The 18,247-nt window shown below is 34.0% G+C and overlaps 1 protein-coding gene across 3 annotated transcripts in view; it reads left to right on the forward strand.

Moving 5' to 3' along the window:
- The window catches only part of MICU3 (mitochondrial calcium uptake family member 3), a 111,558-nt gene that overhangs the window by 73,435 nt on the left and 19,876 nt on the right, over positions 1–18,247 (forward strand). For all 3 annotated transcript variants that reach the window (XM_004696174.2, XM_045286610.1, XM_045286611.1), the window contains 3 exons: positions 7,951–8,046; positions 16,027–16,127; positions 16,879–17,050. In XM_004696174.2, the coding sequence (XP_004696231.1) occupies positions 7,951–8,046; positions 16,027–16,127; positions 16,879–17,050 (369 nt within the window). The remainder of the gene's footprint in view (positions 1–7,950; positions 8,047–16,026; positions 16,128–16,878; positions 17,051–18,247) is intronic.

Raw genomic sequence — 18,247 nt, forward strand, 5'->3', positions numbered from 1 at the left:
CATCAAAATCCAAACATCAAAGACCAAGGCTGATCTAGATTAAAGCATATATACCCAGAGGTTGATTCCGTATAAAGTAACTCAGCACATCTCAGCTAGGAATAGGTCTAGGCAAATGTCTTTGGTGGAGAAATAAGCCAATTGCATAGGATTTATTATTATTTGAAAGATGCTTTAAATATGTGTATGTAAAATTAACTTCTGTTTTGCATTACAATCTTCATTTTTTAAAAAAATTTAAAGAATTCTGTTAATACTTTAAAAATTTATAAGAATATATAAGTTGAAAATCTCAGATTATAATGTAATATGTTCTGTAAAAAAGATGTTAATATTTATGTATATGGTTTACTTTTCTAATCTATTATGTCATTGCACTAACCGTTTTCTTATGGCAATATTTACTTCCAACTTTAAACTCAGTTTTTGTGTAGCATAATTATATGGTTCTCACAGTTATTACTTCTCACAGAGATATTAAGAGGAACCAGACCCTAATACAGCTTTATATTGTGATACACAAAGCTAGATACACAAGCATATTGCTGTCATTCTGGTATTAAGAGAATAATATTGAAAACCAGACTTAAATTGCATGTATTATTATATTGTGCTTACTAATTTGAGGGGAAAGTAATTTTAAGATTTTGCATTTTATTGTAGTTATTATTTCATTTATTTGAAGATCCCTAACTCAAGGATCAGCAAACTGTGGATGTGGCTTTTGGGGTACATACATGTGACTCTGAAGCAAAATTGAAAAAAATGTAGAGGATATTATTCAGATAATAGTGATTTCATTTGTTTGTAAAAATATATCTATCACTCTTGAATAATTTTTAAATTGTTGTGAGGGACAAGATTATTTCTTTTGCCTCAAAAGTTTGCTGACCTTTGGTGAAGCTTATCGTAACAGTGATGTAATTTAATGTCATTTTAATTTTCATTGCCTTAAATTAATTACATGAATCTAACCTTTTTCCTATAAAAAATGTTTGCTCAAAGTAATGATTATTTTCAAAACATGCAAAAAAGGGAGATTCATTTAAATTAGAAAAAATTCAGAAATTTTGTATGAAATATCATTGTAGTATTTAAAACATATTAATATAATTTTTAATTAATTGGTAATTACTAGTTTCTGGGATTATAACATCAACTGGAGGGATGAAGTATCTAGTTCAAGTACAGATTGTGGAGCTGAATGTTAACCTAAAGATTGGTAATATCTTCTGTCTTTAGGAGGAAGTCTTTTCAGGAAGGTGCTGACCCTCTTGGCTTTTACTATGTAGAGAGAAATTTGGTGGCTTTAGCAGTAGCGTCTTCCAAAACTTAACACCCTTAAGTAGATCTTCCTATATTGAGTCAAATTAATTTTCACTGGAGTGTGCCCTTCTCTTTGAAGCATTATCACACTTTTTTGTATTCATGAAGATGAGATAACTTTCTAGCCTTCTTTGTTTCAAATAACCCTGATTCTTTGCATATTTCTGAGACAGCCACTCCTGTTATGCATCCATAGTAATGAAAATTAAAAATATAAAAACAATGATTCAGAAGGCAATAATATATTATTTTGTCCTGTCTCTTAATATTTTTGTTAGTTTTAAAAATATGCTTAGTGATATTAACTTCACTATAATTGAATATGTATCAGCTTTTATACCAGCTCTTTGAAATGTTTTGAGACCTATTTTATGGGCTAAAACAATGTCATATTCCTAAATGATCTGTTTAAAAAGAATGTGTATTTTTCTCCACTTTGAGATATAATATTCTGTTGTATATGTGTATTAGGCCAAGCATGTTAACATTTGTTCTAAAACTTTTCTATCATTTCTAATTGATTTTTTCTAGTTGATTCTATTAGTATTTTATATTATAACAATGTCATTTCTACTTGCACCGTCTGTTTTTGCTTCATGTATTTTGAAACATTCTTGCCTATATAAGAATAATGGATTACCGTAGTTATATCTTTTTTGTGAACTCAACCATTTATCATTAAAGAAGGGAGCTTCAGAAATTTGTGGAATAATTCTATTATCTTTTAATTACATTTTTTGTAAACTCTTTGAAGACCCCACATAGTATCCCAAGGCCTCTAGAAATCTTTTTACCTAAAGTTTATTTTAGTCATTTGCAGGATAAATATACCGCTTTTATTTTATTTGGTTTCTTTTTAAAAATTTTTATTGCTCTTTTATGTTTTGTTCAGGAGTCCCTGGGTGATGCAAAGTATTTTAAGTGCTCAAAAGATTGACAATTCAAGCCCACCCAGAGACCCTTTGAACACAGGCTTGCTTCCAAGACAGCCCTGAAAACCCTAGGGAGCATTCCACTCTACACCACTGGGGTTGCCGGGAGTCAGCATTGACTCAGTGGCAATTAACACCAACAATTTGTTTATTTTTCATTTTCTCTTTCCTCTCATGGTGGTGATTTATGTGATTTTTCAAATTTATTTTAATTCAGAAACTATAAACAAAATAAAATGAAAAAGAATGAAAGTGTAACCACTTTTTTGTTATAGAGAAATGTAATATTAATATGTACCTAAAGCTTCATGACTTTTTCCCTCAAAAGATAACCCCAATTAGGACTTTTATGTAAATCACTTCATTGCTTTGTGGGTTTTACAATGTACTTATGCATCCTAAACAATATAGTTCAACTTTACTAATTTTGTACTTTTATATCAATGAATTCATGTTGTATGATATTTTTTTTCTGTGCCTGGCATCTTTCGCTAAACATTGGAATTGTCTTGTTTCATCTGCATGGCTGTTTGTAGTGCTTAATTCGTTTACTTGTATTGGTGTAAGCAGTGGTTCTCAAACTTTTTGTCTTGGGATCCCTTTGTTTAATTTTTCTTAAAAAATGGAAAACCCAAAAGAATTTTTATTCAGATAGGTTATATCTGTCTAAATTTAGGATATTAGAAATTAAAACATAGAAATTTAAAAATAATTAATTTGTTTTTAAATGGTAAGAATAAACACCACATAACTAAAACACTTCCTCTTAATAATATAGTGAGAAGTATAATAGTGTTTTAAATTCATAGACAGTAGAAAACGGGTGATATTCTCGTATCGCTTTTATAGTCAATCTGTTGAAATACTTTGACAATATGTACGTTTCTTTGAAGGGGCAAGGTCATTTGCTTCATTTCTAGTAAACTGTCATCAGTATTTAGATCTAAGTCTGACTAACGATAGTTGACATGCCAGTTGTTCTCTAATGTAAAAATGTGGTTCGTGAAGAGCATGGCTAGTGGAGCATGGGTCACAAACCATCACTGCCATATGACTTTTGCATTGTAGACTTCTTTCTCATTTTAGCACAGCAGATAGTTAAGGGAATTCTTTTACTCTTCAGCAAGTACATTCTTAAATAAACTAATGTATTTATTTTTTTGTTTTGCTGTGAGTGTTTGGCACAGAAATATGATTAGTAACAAAAATGTAATTAGTTTGGGTCTTTAGTGTCACCACCTTGATTCTGCAAAGGCTACAGCACCAGTTTTACCTACCATTCCTTTTTCCATCCGCGTGAATGTCAACACAATACCAGAATAAATACTGTCTTTAACGATCCTGGAAGAAGATATGTCAGTTTTATTACTTTGTCCAGTGTTTATAGTTGAGAGGTTGGTGTTAACAGTAAGAGAAGCCTGGTATGTCTTTTTCAAACTTTCTCTCTTTATATTTTAGGTATATCTTGCTTAAAAGCATATTTTGTTTATTTTAATTGTTTCATTAATCATGTTCTAGTCTAATTATTATTAATCTGTTGATCTGTTTTCTTACTGGCTGTTTTAAGGTCTTTTGGCCTTTGGTGTACTTTAATTTGAATACAGCATATTTGTTCATTCTACTTTCTATCATGGGATTTATTAGGCATCTCGTGTTTCTTTCACTGAACATTCACTGCCATAATATCTCTCAAATTCCTCTCTTTCTCATTTTTACTACATTTTTTATGCTTTCAGTATATACTGTTCTCTCCAATATGTCTTAGCCTCTGTTTAAGTTACCATGCTTTAATAAATAATAATTAATATACATACTCATGGTATCAATTAGCAATAAAGTCAATATGCAGATAATTAATAATAATGTGTTTCATCTCTCCATGCTGCATTCTATATTATAATTTCTTCATATTCATCTTTATAATTAATTATTTATATATTCTCTACATCTAATACGTTTTTAAATTTTAGTGGCTACATTTTTCACATCTGGACGTTGTTTTTTTCCCTTATTCTAGCCAGCCTAATCACTCTTGGACATCTCTTTTTTCTCCTAAATAATTCATTTAGATTTAACTTTCCTGTTTTTTAGACTATTTAAATAAATTTTGTATTTTATAAAATTACTGTACTAGCAAGTCTTGAAGCGTGATTTCACTGGGTGCTGTCATGCTAGCTGTCACCCAGGATGACCGTTCTTCGGCAGTAAGTAGGGCTTGTAGAATATTTCGGTGGGGATTCTTTAGAGTCTGAGTTAAGAGTGTTTTTGTTGCAGGGAGGATTTGTGGTTGACCTGTCATTGTTTTTCTGTGGATAACTGCAGTAACCTGTTTCTTTAAATTATAATTCTTGGGTTACAGCTTTAAAGGCTCCAGTTGTGGTTGTAACAAAGCTGTTGAAGTTGTGATTGTCTTTTATTTGCTTGTTTGTGATTGTTTGGGTTTGTATGTGTTTTAAATATCACAGTCACTGGAGGCTTGCTATAGTGCTAAGCAGATTTCAGCTGACCTTTCAGATCAAGACTGGGAAGAAAGGACTGATAATTTACTTCTAAATGTAAACCAGTGTAAACCTTACAGATTATACAGACAACTCAATCAATAATGAATCGTTGCGACAATCCAGGACCAAGCATTTCTTTCCATTGTGCATGGGTTATCATTAGTAGGGAATGAACTCAATGGCAGCTTAATAACAGCAGTGATAATAAAGACCTTTATTTGCTGTCTGCCTGTTTTCTTCCCTTGATTGGACTCCAACTTCATATTATTTGCCCAATTGAACACAGACCTCTTTTTTTTTTTTAAATCATTTTATTAGGGGCTCATACAACTCTTAACACAATCCATACATACATCAATTGTGTAAAGTGCATTTGTACATTCATTGCCCTCATCATTCTGAAAACATTTCCTCTCCACTTAAGCCCCCAGCATTAGGTCCTCATTTTTCCCCTCCCTCCCCGCTTCCTCCTCCCTCGTGAACCCTTGATAATTTATAAATTGTTATTTTGTCATATCTTGCCCTGTCCGACGTCTCCCTTCGCCCACTTTTCTGTTGTCCGTCCCCCAGGAAGGAGGTCACATTAGTTCCTTGTAATCAGTTCCCTCTTTCCAACCCACTCTCCCTCTACCCTCCCAGTATCGCCACTCACACCACGGGTCCTGAAGGGATCATCCGCCCTGGATTCCCTGGAACACAGACCTCTTTAAGAAACCATTTTTCTGCCTATCACAGTAATAAATTCTCTGATCGGTCTTTTTCTTCTTTTCCTTTCTCCCTTTTTCTTTATTTCTTTCTTTCTGATTTTCATGGCTTTTGTTAGGCACACCATTATATTGTTCTGAGTTTAAAAATCCTCACTACTTTTGCATGTTTTGAAATTTTATTCTTAATTTTAATCAAACCATTGATAAAACAATTAAAAACTGACTCCATTAATAGACATATATATACAGGAATCAAGAAATATGCTGTACAAATCTCTGATATGTTAGCTTTTTTCTCTCTCTTATTTTATTATACACAAGTGGTTTTTAAAAGTTTCTGGAAAAATTCCGTGTCTCTCAATTCCATTTTTCTATGAACTTTGATGTCCCCTCGTCTATATTTACTTGGTACTGGGCATGGCAGTAGTTGCTGTGGAGATATTGTTCCTGCCGTCAATACTTTATCATCTACAAGGTGCAAATAAAGCCAGTGGTAGCAGTTCAGTCACACAATGTGCCATGATTTAATCTTTGTTGCAAAATTACAAGCTTAAAGCTTTCTGCACCAAAAGACTAGTAAACTGTTTGGTTCCAAATAAGATATATATTTTTTGATTATTTAAAAAGGTACATGTTAGTATAAAAATGTTTTATAAAGGAAAGCAAAGGAATGAAAAATTAAAATCTCTAATCTTACTATTCAGAAATAATATATTTTAGCATTTTTACTTCTCTTTTTTTCTATTCTCCAAAATTATATATTTATTATATAGCTATTCATGTCGATATGGTTAGACTAATTTTAACCCTTAATATGTTGTATTTTTCTAGTTTCCTTAATGTGTATGTGAGATGATGATCCGTGTTTGAAAGTAGAGAAGGGACAAAATTTCACAAAAAGAATCATTCATGTTATCTTCCTAATAATAATGTGCATTAAACCTTATGTTAAGTTTCATAAGTTTAGCAATCCCTTTCTTGATCTATACTAACCTTCTAAGTTTTAATAAAAGTGCATCTTTTCAAAAATATTGAAATAATTTGTAAAGTAGTCCAGCTAATACATATTGAATATACTGTACACATATATAGTTTTTTGAAATGAACTTTGTCAGTTTTATATTCAGCGATTTTTACTTATTTAGCTCATGACCTAGTTAAACCTTATTTAGTTACAAAAAAGTAGTGAGCGGATTTACAATCATTATATTTATGGTAACACTTATGCTTGTATTATCTTTGTGTTAAGTAATACTTTATTATTAGCATTCTTAAAGATCATGTTAACATATAAGCAGCTAATAACAGTGGATTAAAATTTAAAGGATTTTAAAAAATAATTCCCAACTAAACACATAATTTTATTCATCACACCAGACTTTTGAGGATTAAGGCCCCCCATTTTTTTCGATTATCAACATTAATTTCTTATTACTCGTAAGTGCACCAAACCTTAGAACCTATGACATCTCTGATAAATCCTTTCAGAAACTCATTTAATTATTTTTATATATAGAAATTCAAATTAGGTTAAGTTTCTACTTTTTTTTAAGTTTAATTTTTTTTTCTTTAATTTTTTTAAATAGTACTCATTTAGCGTTACATATTATGGAAAACAGATATATAGTCTGGATACTGCGGCGTTAGATTTCAGCTACTAGCAAGAATGCTCTGTCTATTCTCAGTCTTTTATAATCTACTAGAGCAACCACATCCTATCTCACAGACTACAACAGATGATAGGCCTTGGACGGCAAGAGAATTACAGATGATACTTTTAATTTAGCATTCATATATGAAGTTTAGACTATATTTTTTCATTTGGATATCTTCTAACAAATTAGCCAAGCCTCAGATAGAGGCTAGAGTTTTCTCCTTGGAGTAAAAATTAGAAAGTATCTTATTCATTTATAATGTACACACCTACAAAATCCCTAAGAAACTTCAAGTGGTTTGATTTAAGCAGTCTTACTTCTTTTTGTTAAAGTGTGAATTTTAACCTTGCTTTCAAAAGTATGGTTATAACAATTTTGATAGAATGATTAATAAGCTGTATAATAGCCAACATTAATTGTATTTTAAAGTAGGCATGATTTTTATAGTTTACCATAAATTATAAAATTACTGAAGTATTTTTTTCTCATGAATTTACTTCACAGAAAGGATGAATAAATTTCTATTTTACATTTTCTTAAAAGTTATACATTTTTCAGTATGAGGACTTGAGGGGGGGAGAATTTGATTATTTTTGATAAAGCCTCATTGACTTAGAAATAGTGGTTATATACCATGACACCTTTGAAATTACCGTGAGTTTACCACCAGTGTAATGTAATACTATTGGGTGCAGCAGCAAATAGAAAAGGTAAGCTAATATGTTTTCTTTTCTTTCAAGGTTGGTTAGAAGAGATTTAAAGTGTATAAATTATCATTCTTTTGTAACTATTCTTTAGATTTCAGTTGTGCTTCTTAAAACTTCTACAGGTACTTAAAACAGATGGAGAAGAACTTGTGTCCAGAAGTTACTGGGATACACTGAGACGTAGCACAAGTCAAGCACTCTTTTCCGACCTCGCAGAGGTATAATTCAATTTCATCCAGGTCCTGGTCCTATTTGCCATTTTGTTAATCTAATCTTCATTTCATTTTAGATCACAATAATAAAACTGAAAATGTGTTGTATACCTTCTATATTAAAAAGCTCAAATTGCTAAATATAAACTATCAGCCATGATATCAAGACTAGTAACGTGACCTAAAATAATCAATTATAAATTGTTTATTGTGTTAAACATGACGTTTCAAAGAACTGCTTTGTGTTCAAGGAATTGTGTTAAACATGACGTTTCGAGGAATTCAAAGAGTTGCTTCCAAGAAATTTGAAAATAATAATTTATAGTTTCACTAAGAATTTTCAGCCTTGCAATTAATTTACCAGTGTTTCTCGAAATGTTGAAATATTTAACTTGGTAAAAAGTAGTTATGATAAACTAATTGCCATTGAGTGAGTTCTGATATATCTTGACCCTGTAGGACAGCAAGAACTGCCCGTGTGGGTTTCTGATACTGTAATTCTTTATGCCGGTAGAAAGCCCTATCTTTCTCCTATGGGGCAGGTGGTGGTTTTCACCTTCTGACCTTGAGGTTATCAGTCCAATGCGTAGCCCACTATACCACCAGAGCTCCTCACAGTGTTATGATTATTGTTGTTAAGTGCCATCAAGTTAGCCAACACTTAGCAACCCTATGTACAACACAACAAAACACCACCTGATGCTGCACCATCCTCACAATTGTTCTTATGTTTGAGCCCATTGTTGGCAACCACTGTGCCGATCCACTATGTTGTCCAGAACCTTTTTTCTTTTCTTTTTTTTTAAGAACCTTTTTCTTTTCACTGCCCCTTCATTCAAGCTTGATGACCTTCTCCAGGGACTGGTTTCTCCTGAGAACATGTCTGAAGTATATGATGAGGCCAAAATCTCTCGATTTTTTTTTTTTTTTTGCCTCAATGCTTTGCCTCTAACAAGCATTCTGGCTGTATTCCATACAAGAGAGGTTTGTTTGTTCTTTTGGCAGTCAAAAGTAATTTTGAATATTCTTGGCCAGCACCATAATGCAAATGCACCAATTCTCCTTCAGTCTACCTTGTTCAGTGTCCAACTTTCAAAGGCATATGAGGTGATTTAAAATACCATGACTTGGGTTAAGTGGTGCACCCTAGTCCTCAAATTAACATCGTTCTTTTTCAATTCTCTAAAGAGGCCTTGTGCAGCAGATTTACCCAATGCAGTGGGTCTTTTGATCTCTTGACTGCTGTTTCCGTAAGCATTGACTCTGGACCCAAGCAAGATGAAATCCTTGACAATTTCAATCTTTTCTCCTTTTTATATGATGTTACCTCCTGGTACATTATGAATGTACCATTGGTATGTTATGATAGACTTAAGCAATTAAAGTTCTTGTCAGATATGCATGGGGCTGCTGATAAAAAGTCTGCGGTTCAAACCTGCCAGGCTGGCTATGGGAGAGAGATGAGACAGTCTGTTCCCATGAAGATTTAGAACAGTGGTTCTCAACCTACCATACAGTTCCTCATGTTGGGGTGACCCCCCCCCAACCATTTTTCATTGCTACTTCATAACTGTAATTTTGCTACCGTTCTGAATCAGGCGACCCTTGTGAAAGGGTCACTGAGAACAGCTGATTTAGAGCCTCAAAAGCTGGATTCATGGTTATTATGAGTTGGGATCGATTAGATGGCAATGAGAATATTAACAAAGTATGCCTTGCCAAGATGGTAGTGGGGGAGTGGGGCAGACATGCCATGAAAATAGTCCATCAAAGGCGAAGTAATACAGAAATTGTTTAAGATTGTCAGTGCATGGTGAAAATAAAAACCACACTGTCTTTTATTCAGTTTTATTGTTGTTTCACTCTATTCGGGTATGTGTCTTATTGCAGCATCTGGGGTGAACTGCTGCACTACCCTACCCTTGCTACGCCACTGTTAATATGGACTCTTGACTTTATAAGCCATATTAAAGATGGCTATCTATCTTACCACACAGGGCTTTGCAGTGAATTCTGAGAGAGCAAGTTTTCATTATTTTTTCCGGCATTCATTCCTTGCTCTAAATTTTGACTTTAAAAAAATACACTTAAAAGTGGTCTGGAGGCCTTCATTACATATGCAAGTGCACGTTTTCAAAATAAGGTCATAATGACAGTTCCCACATGGACTTTGTGGGGAATGATCATTCAACTCTTTATATCGCCTATGTAAGAAGAGGATGTAGAAACCTGAATTAGTTAATATTATATTTCTGCAATTTAGTGATTTAATATTGTTTAGACATGATTACCTGGGTTTTTTATGTTATGAAAAGATAATTTTATTGAGGACTCCTACAACTCTTATAACAACACATACATCGGTTGTGTCAAGCATATTTGCACATATGTTGCCATCATTATTTTCTAAACATTTGCTTTCTATTTGAGCCCTTAGTATCGGCTCCTCTTTTTCCCCACCCTACCCCCTCCAACCCTTGTGACCCCTTGATATAAATTATTATTATTTTCCTATCTTAAAAAAAAAAAAAGTGGTCTGGAGAAATAATCTGGAATCGGGTTTGACTTCTGTTACCCATATGTAGAACATTGCTTTGTTTACATCTATAGACTAGAACGCTTAGATATGCTCATTTTCATTATGTATGCTTAATTTTAAAATGCCAAAACAAAATAGTTCCCTATGTTTTCTCTTTGATATGCATATACTATAATGATCATATTCATAGCAATTATAAGCAGTTACCTTTTAAAGGTTACCTGTTAAATTTGAGCTATTTAATTGAGGTATAAATATAAAGGTATATATATAAAAAAATGTTTTATTTAGAAATACTTTTTAATTGATTATTTTTTAAAATCTTTTACTGAGTCATATCAGAGCAACTGTGAGTCCCTACAAGCTAACTGTAACCTTGTTTTCGGGCTTCAAATAGACAATTGTGTCAATTATTGCCTGTCACCCTTCTAGAATATCCACCTCTCTACCTTCAATGTTTCTTCATTTCATCTAGCCTAATGTTTGATGTAGAATTGAATTTAAATTTTGAAAGACAATTCCAGATGAACAGTCAGCTACTATAAACTCAGAAGATTGTATAATTTTGTATAAGATCTTTTAAAATGTTTGTAGCTCTAACAGTAGTATGATATTACTAGCTTTGACCAACTCCTGAGATCCAGTTCTACAGATATCTCCCCTTCTCAAGTTTCTGTGACCTTACATTGATAGCTTGAAAGAAGTCATGATGGGAATATTAATACTGCAGAAACTGGCCAGAACTACAAAACATGTTTTTTTCTCCTGATACACAGTTTATCAGTAAACCATTTGCTTTATTAATACATATTATGATCTTGTACTAGATTGACTCAACTATGAAAGCAGGTTTGATAGAGAAGTGGAAAAGGCAACAGAATTTGATTACATTACTGCCCCATACTTGTTTGATCAATATGCAAACTCCAGAAATGGACTATAAATATAAAAGAATGCAGCATCAAGATTGGGGGGAGACTGATTAAAAGTCATTGCTATGAAGATTACAACCTTTCTTGGTGAAAGAGAAGAGGACTTGAAATGCTTACTGATGAAGAGCTAAGACTACAGCCTACAGTATGGATTATACCACATCATAAAATAAAAAGCCTCACCCCTGTACCAATAAGGACTAGTAGACCTGGTATAGCAGTTGCTAAGTGCCTGGCTGCTAAACATCGTTAGTTATAATCCACCACTTGATCCATGGGGAAAGATGTGGCAATGTGCTTTCATATAGAACAAAACCTTTGGAACCCTTTGGGATACTTTTACACTACAACATATGGTCACTACAAGTTAAAACCAATTTTTGTTGGCGGTGGGTTTGGTTTGGGTTGGTATTAGACTGTAAGCAGCTCATGAGAAATGAAGAAAATAATGAGATTGTTAAGGAGTTCACAGCATAATAAAATTGTTGTGATGAAAATTTTAATATGTCACAGCTAAAACTATTTTCTGACCAAAAACCATATGTAATAAATTTTTGGTATGTTATATGCTAAATTATAATGCAACTATTGAACTACTCTTGCCTTAACAGTACAAGAATTACAAGGATTATTTAAGTTCTTACGAATTTTAATTTATATACTTCAAATATTACTTGCGCTTTATAAATTTAAATAGAGTATCCTAAAATTCTGTTGACAAAAGTTTCAAGACTCCCTCTAGACTTGGACAGAACTTGCTAGGATTTTTACATTTCAATCAGTAAAAAATATGTTTGAGATCGCTGAAGACAAATGTGTGCATAAGCAAATGTGGCAAAGAAAGCTGATGGTGCCTGGCTATCAAAAGATATACCGTCTGAGGTCTTAAAGGCTTGAAGGTAAACAAGCGGCCACCTAGCTCAAAAGCAACAAAGCCCACATGGAAGAAGCACACCAGCCTGTGCGATCACAAGGTGTCAAAGGAATCAGGTACCGGGCATCATCAGAACAAAAAATCAAATCATTGTGAATGAGATGGGAAGTGTGGAGTGGAGACCCAAAGCCCATTTGTAGGCCACTGGACATCCCCTTACAGAAGGGTCTCAGGGAGGAGACAAGCCAGTTAGGGTGTGATGTAGCAACAATGAAAAATACAACTTTCCTCTAGTTCCTAAATGCTTCCTCCCCTCCTACTCACTCCCCCCCCATCATGATCCCAATTCTACCTTACAAATATGGCTAGACCAGAGGATGTACACTGGTACAGATAGGAACTAGAAACCCAGGGAACCCAGGGTGGATGATCCCTTCAGGACCAGTGGTGTGAGTGGCGAAACTGGGAGGGTGGAGGTAGGGTGGGTTGGAAAGGGAGAACCAATTACAAGGATCTACATGTAACCTCCTCCCTGGGGGATGGACAACAGAAAAGTGCGTGAAAGGACACATTGGACAGTGTAAGATATGACAAAATAATAACTTATAAATTATCAAGGGTTCATGAGGTAGGGGATAGTGGGGAGGGAGGGGGAAATGAGCAACTGATATTAAGGGCTCAAGTAAAAAGCATATGTTTTGAGAACGATTATGGCAACAAATGTACAAATGTGCTTGACACAATGTATGGATGTATGGATTGTGGTAAGAATTGTACGAGCCCCCAATAAAATGATTTATAAAAAAAAACACTGCAGCCTAAACCCTGTTGAATAAAAACAAAAGGAAAAATTCATATATGTTTGAAGGATGTCTTCAAACTCCGGTGTTTTCATGTAAATTAATTTATTTAATTTTTATATTCTAAATATTTTTTAATCAAAACAAGTTAGATAATGGCCTTTCATGTATTGGGGTTCCTTTGTGGCTTTGTTTTCTCGCTTTGTTATGAATACACCTGAATTCATTTTATTTGAACAATGAGCCCAAGAATCAAAGGGATAAAGTCTATTTCTGTCTCACCCTTAAGTGATTTAAGTTATATAACACTGTTAGGATACCGAGGACACTGGTATAGTTTTCAATGAGTCTGAACAGTACTCTGTTTCATTGAATGGGGAAAAAAAATGTTTTCACCATTTCCATTTTCTCATTTTTTTCTCCTAATGTCAAACTGTTACTTATGCTTCTGTGGATCTGGATTACCTGGATAAATGCAACCTAAATCTAATAAGATTTTGATGATGCAAGACTGTAAGTGAAGATCTGCTCTGTTCAAGGGCATGAGAAAAACTGCCTGAATGAGGTCATTATTCAGACGCTGGATAAAACAATGCCATCTACATTTCAGTGTGTTATGTCTTCAGGTAAAGGACATCACACACCTGGAGAAAAAACATTCAGTAATTATGTTATCTGAGTTCACTAACTTTTGCTATTCATGAACTCTCTCATTTTAAGGCATTCCCCCTCCACAGATCTAAGTAATATCTATGTGTAGTTTCAACTATGAGAAAGAAATCAGCATGCACCAAGTAAAAATGCTCTTTCTTCCACGAAGACTTAACTTTGGTATCTCTCTTTTTCAGGGCTTTTTAGTAAATTCTGAGAGTTTCTTAAAATATATGTAGTAAAACTAAATAGCTAAAATTTAGAGAGCAGTTATAATACGTCTGCCATGGTGCTAATGATTTATATCTGTCATTTAATCTTTCAAACCACTCTTTGACGAATGTACTGTTAAATATTCCCGAGGATAATGCTAACACCCTCAGAAGGGTTCACGGACTCACGGTCACATTGTCTACTATAGAGAAGAGTCTCAAAATGAGCTAGAGTTAATGGTCAAATGAAAAGAAAAGGCAAAGAGGAGAGAAGAGAAGGCAAGAAGAGGACGAAGGAAAAGGAGAAAAGAAAACTATGAAGTTACTTTAAAGGAGAGATTTTCGTAGGCCATTAAAGCTTACCATTAGGCTACGACTGCCAGTTCGGCAAAGGATCACATTCGTAAAAGGCCCTGGATGGATTGGAAGAGAAGAGGCTTCTTGATCATATTGAGATTAAATGGAACACAATGTATTTTTAGGTTTGGAACGAAACTCTCCACATTTGAATTTTCACCTCTCAACTGCCATGGAGTCAATTTCGACTCCTAGTGAACCTACCAGATGGTAAATCTGGCCCTGTGGGTTTCTGAGACTGTAATACTCTATGGGAGTAGAAAAAAACCTCATTTTTCTCCCGTAGAGCAGCTGGTGGTTTTGAACTTCTCACCCTGTGGTTAGCAGCCCAGTGCATAGGATACCCACCTGCCACCCATTTATTTACCTAAGGACAAAGATCTGAAGGACAGGAAAGGGGGAGGAATGGAAACAAGAACAGGGAGGAGGTAGGATAAGGAATAGTTCATTGAGGAGATGGCAGTGATGGGTCAATCAGAGGGTATATGACTCGTTGAATGTAAAACTATGTAAACTTTCACCTAATTTATACTAAAGGTTTTTTAAAAAACCTTAGGGACTATCGCTAGGTTATTGTTAAAACATTAGTTTTTAAAACTTAGCAAATCAGCTTGAGTACATACAGAAACATCTAGTATTAATTTCTTACCCTTCCACAAACTTGTGTAAACATTTTCCTGAAATAAACTAGAGATGCCCCATTACTGTGGTTTCATCTAAATAGAATATGATCTATTGGAGTATCAATAATTATGGAACTCAGTAGCATAATAGCGTGGCTAAGGAAGCTGCTTTGTGAGGGGGAGAGTGTCCTGTTGTCAGTCCCACGACATCCAGTACATCTGAGAATTTACAACTTGGGATCATACTTTAAAACATGAATTTTCAAGTTGATTAGGAAAATTCAAGCTAGATTATTTACATTTTTAAATGTTTAGCTGATTACTAAATAATTATAATTCTATTTTAGGTATATATACCCTATATGCATAATTTGAGGGTAAAAACTTAAAATACAGTTTTTAGTTTTGTATTTTTCAAGTTGTTCCTTTTAGGATAAAAAGAGTTTCACTCAAACTTTTATTTTCTGATTTTGAGCTTCATTTTAAGTTCTGCTGCATATCTTTATGTATCATTGTAGTGGTACAAGTGGTTAAGCGCTCAGCTGAGAATAGAAAGGTGGGAGGGAGGTTCAAACTTGTAAGCCAGAGAGAGCGGGAAAATGGCGACCCGATAGGACGCATCATCCAGAGCTCCTGCTGCCAGACCAGAAAATTGGGAGGTAAGGCGAAGGGAACGGGGAGGTGGCGTCCAGAAATTAGAACTAGGGTACTAGGGTCTCTCCTGAAACTTGTAAGCCACTCTGATGTGTCAGCGCACTTCCCTGGTGGTGACTTCCCTGTGGCAGTTCTGCCCTGTCCTCGAGGTTGCCAGTCACAGTTGACACCCATAACAATCAGTTTTAGTTGTGAGGGTTTGGGTTGGTTATTGTTGTTTTGCTTTGTTTGTGTGGTTATGTAGCTTTTCATTCTCACGTTAATATATCTGCAAGTTGATGAAGTCCTTTGGCTGTTATTCCTATTTTATTACAGCTAACTTTTTATTTGTGACTTTTTTTAAGCGAGCTGATGACATCACAAGTTTAGTAGCAGATACTACACTTCTTGTACACTTTTTTGGAAGGAAAGGAAAAGCTGAGCTCAACTTTGAAGACTTTTATAGGTGAACTTTAATTTTTATATTTATATTAAAAATTGTTAGCACAGTAAATTTAGGAGGGACTTAAAAAATCTGCCAGTGCAGTAGTACTCACTCTTTGCTGCTTTCGTCTCAATTGCAGATGCTACCTGCCCTTGTCAATAACAAATCTCCTATCAGTTCCTGTCAGTGGCTAGAGCGGTAATTGCAATAGAAAGATACCAAACAATAAAAAACTAACTGGGTCACTGGATTGATTGTTATCTCCTACATATTTCAGAAGAAACTGTGTTGCCAATTTATTATTTTTAATGTGCTATGGTAATAAGACCCGCCCCAAAATAAAATAAGCCTCAGTGCCATTGAGTAGATTCTGACCCAGAGTGACCCTACAGGACAAGGTAGAACGGCCCATGTGTCCGAGATTGTAACTCTACAGGAATAGACAGCCTCATCTCTCTCCCACAATTACAATAGGAAGTACCTATATAGTATTCACAGTGTGATGGACTCATACTTTAACTTCTTTAAGTCTCTTCCCTACTCTGTGAGGTACTTTGGGATCTTAATTTTAGAGATGAGGAAACCAAGCCTGAGGAGCTGTTAGATGCCACGTTTGTTAGATGGTGAAACTTTATGTAACTTGAGCCCTTTTCTTTCCATTCATAAAGAACAATTCCATGAAGCTTTGTATCATTATATAAGTAAGTTATTTCCATATGACTTTTATGTGATCATCTTATTTTCTTCACCCTTTACCATATTTTTGTTATAGATTCATGGATAACCTCCAAACAGAAGTTTTAGAAATAGAATTCCTTTCCTACTCTAATGGGATGAATGCTATCAGTGAAGAAGATTTTGCTCATATTCTTCTGAGATATACAAATGTGGAAAATACATCAATATTTTTGGAAAATGTGCGTTACAGTATACCTGAAGAAAAGGTATTTAATCCCTGTGTTTGTCTTGTTAAGTACTTTATTATCATGTAATTCTAAGAAAATACAGCATTTTTATAATTCTGTAAAGGTTATATTACACTGTGTAGATTATTTAATGTCTTTTTATTTATATCCTAAGGACTCTGGCTAATATTTTTTTAATCAACTTTTCTAAGATTGCTCAAAACCCCTAAGGGTATTAAGATTCTTTTTTTCAAATTACCATTTTTCAAAAGAATTCTGAGCAATATGCTTTAACTACATAACTTCATTAACTACTACATAAACATCACCTCTTATAAAGCTGTTCATGTTGACATCATTTCAGTCACCCTGATGCATTTCTGGGATACATCGAATAAAGGGTCGTTTAAAGATAGCCGTTGGTAGTGAGTGATCTTATCAGCAATTGAAGCTAGGTTTTTCAAAGAGTTTTGATGGCATGAATGGTTAAGAACCTGAACAACTGATTGTCTATTTGTTTAGTAACAAATCTGTTGTCAGCAATTCTGAGTAATTGCATTATCTAGTGCTATTTGAATGCATCACTGCCACTGAATAGAACTGATGTTACACGCAGCCCTTCAAGCATGAGATGTTTTGAATATATTGCCTTCTGTTTGTATATAGAAGGATCGGGTTAATCTGTCCTGGAAAAACTTGCAAATAGTTTGACTTTGTTTAGATAAGATACATGGTGTCAGTGCTAAAACAATTCTCCAAGACTTCTTAGGAATGAAGAAACAGATTGGATTCATTCAGCCATTTGTTTGCATTATCTCTTAACCATAGGCTCTTGTCTGCTTTGCATGTGTTAAACTAAATTTTCCTATTTCATAGGTACTACCGTAAAAAATAAATATTGGAAATTATAGTACTTTGTCAGCCTTTTGGTATCATCTAGGTCCATAAGAATCTCTTTTTTTCATTAAATAGAAACATAAAAATTAGTGGTTCAAAAAGTTAAATAGAAGAGTAGAAGTGTTATAAATTACTTTATACTGTTTCCTCAACTAGTTTTACTATCTAAAATCATTTAAAAATAATAAACTTTTTAAGAAGTTAAATTCAGCTTCTGAAAACTTCTCCTTGATAGAAATATCATCATAGTGGAGTTAAACAGTTGCATCAGAGACCATATGGCCAACAAAAATGAAAATCCCGATGAAGTATTACAGTAGAAAAGAAATGTTTGTGGAC

The sequence above is a fragment of the Echinops telfairi genome, unplaced genomic scaffold (genome assembly GCF_000313985.2).
Source record: "Echinops telfairi isolate 266 unplaced genomic scaffold, ASM31398v2 ScPeMD7_9;HRSCAF=40, whole genome shotgun sequence".
NCBI lineage: Eukaryota > Metazoa > Chordata > Mammalia > Afrosoricida > Tenrecidae > Echinops > Echinops telfairi.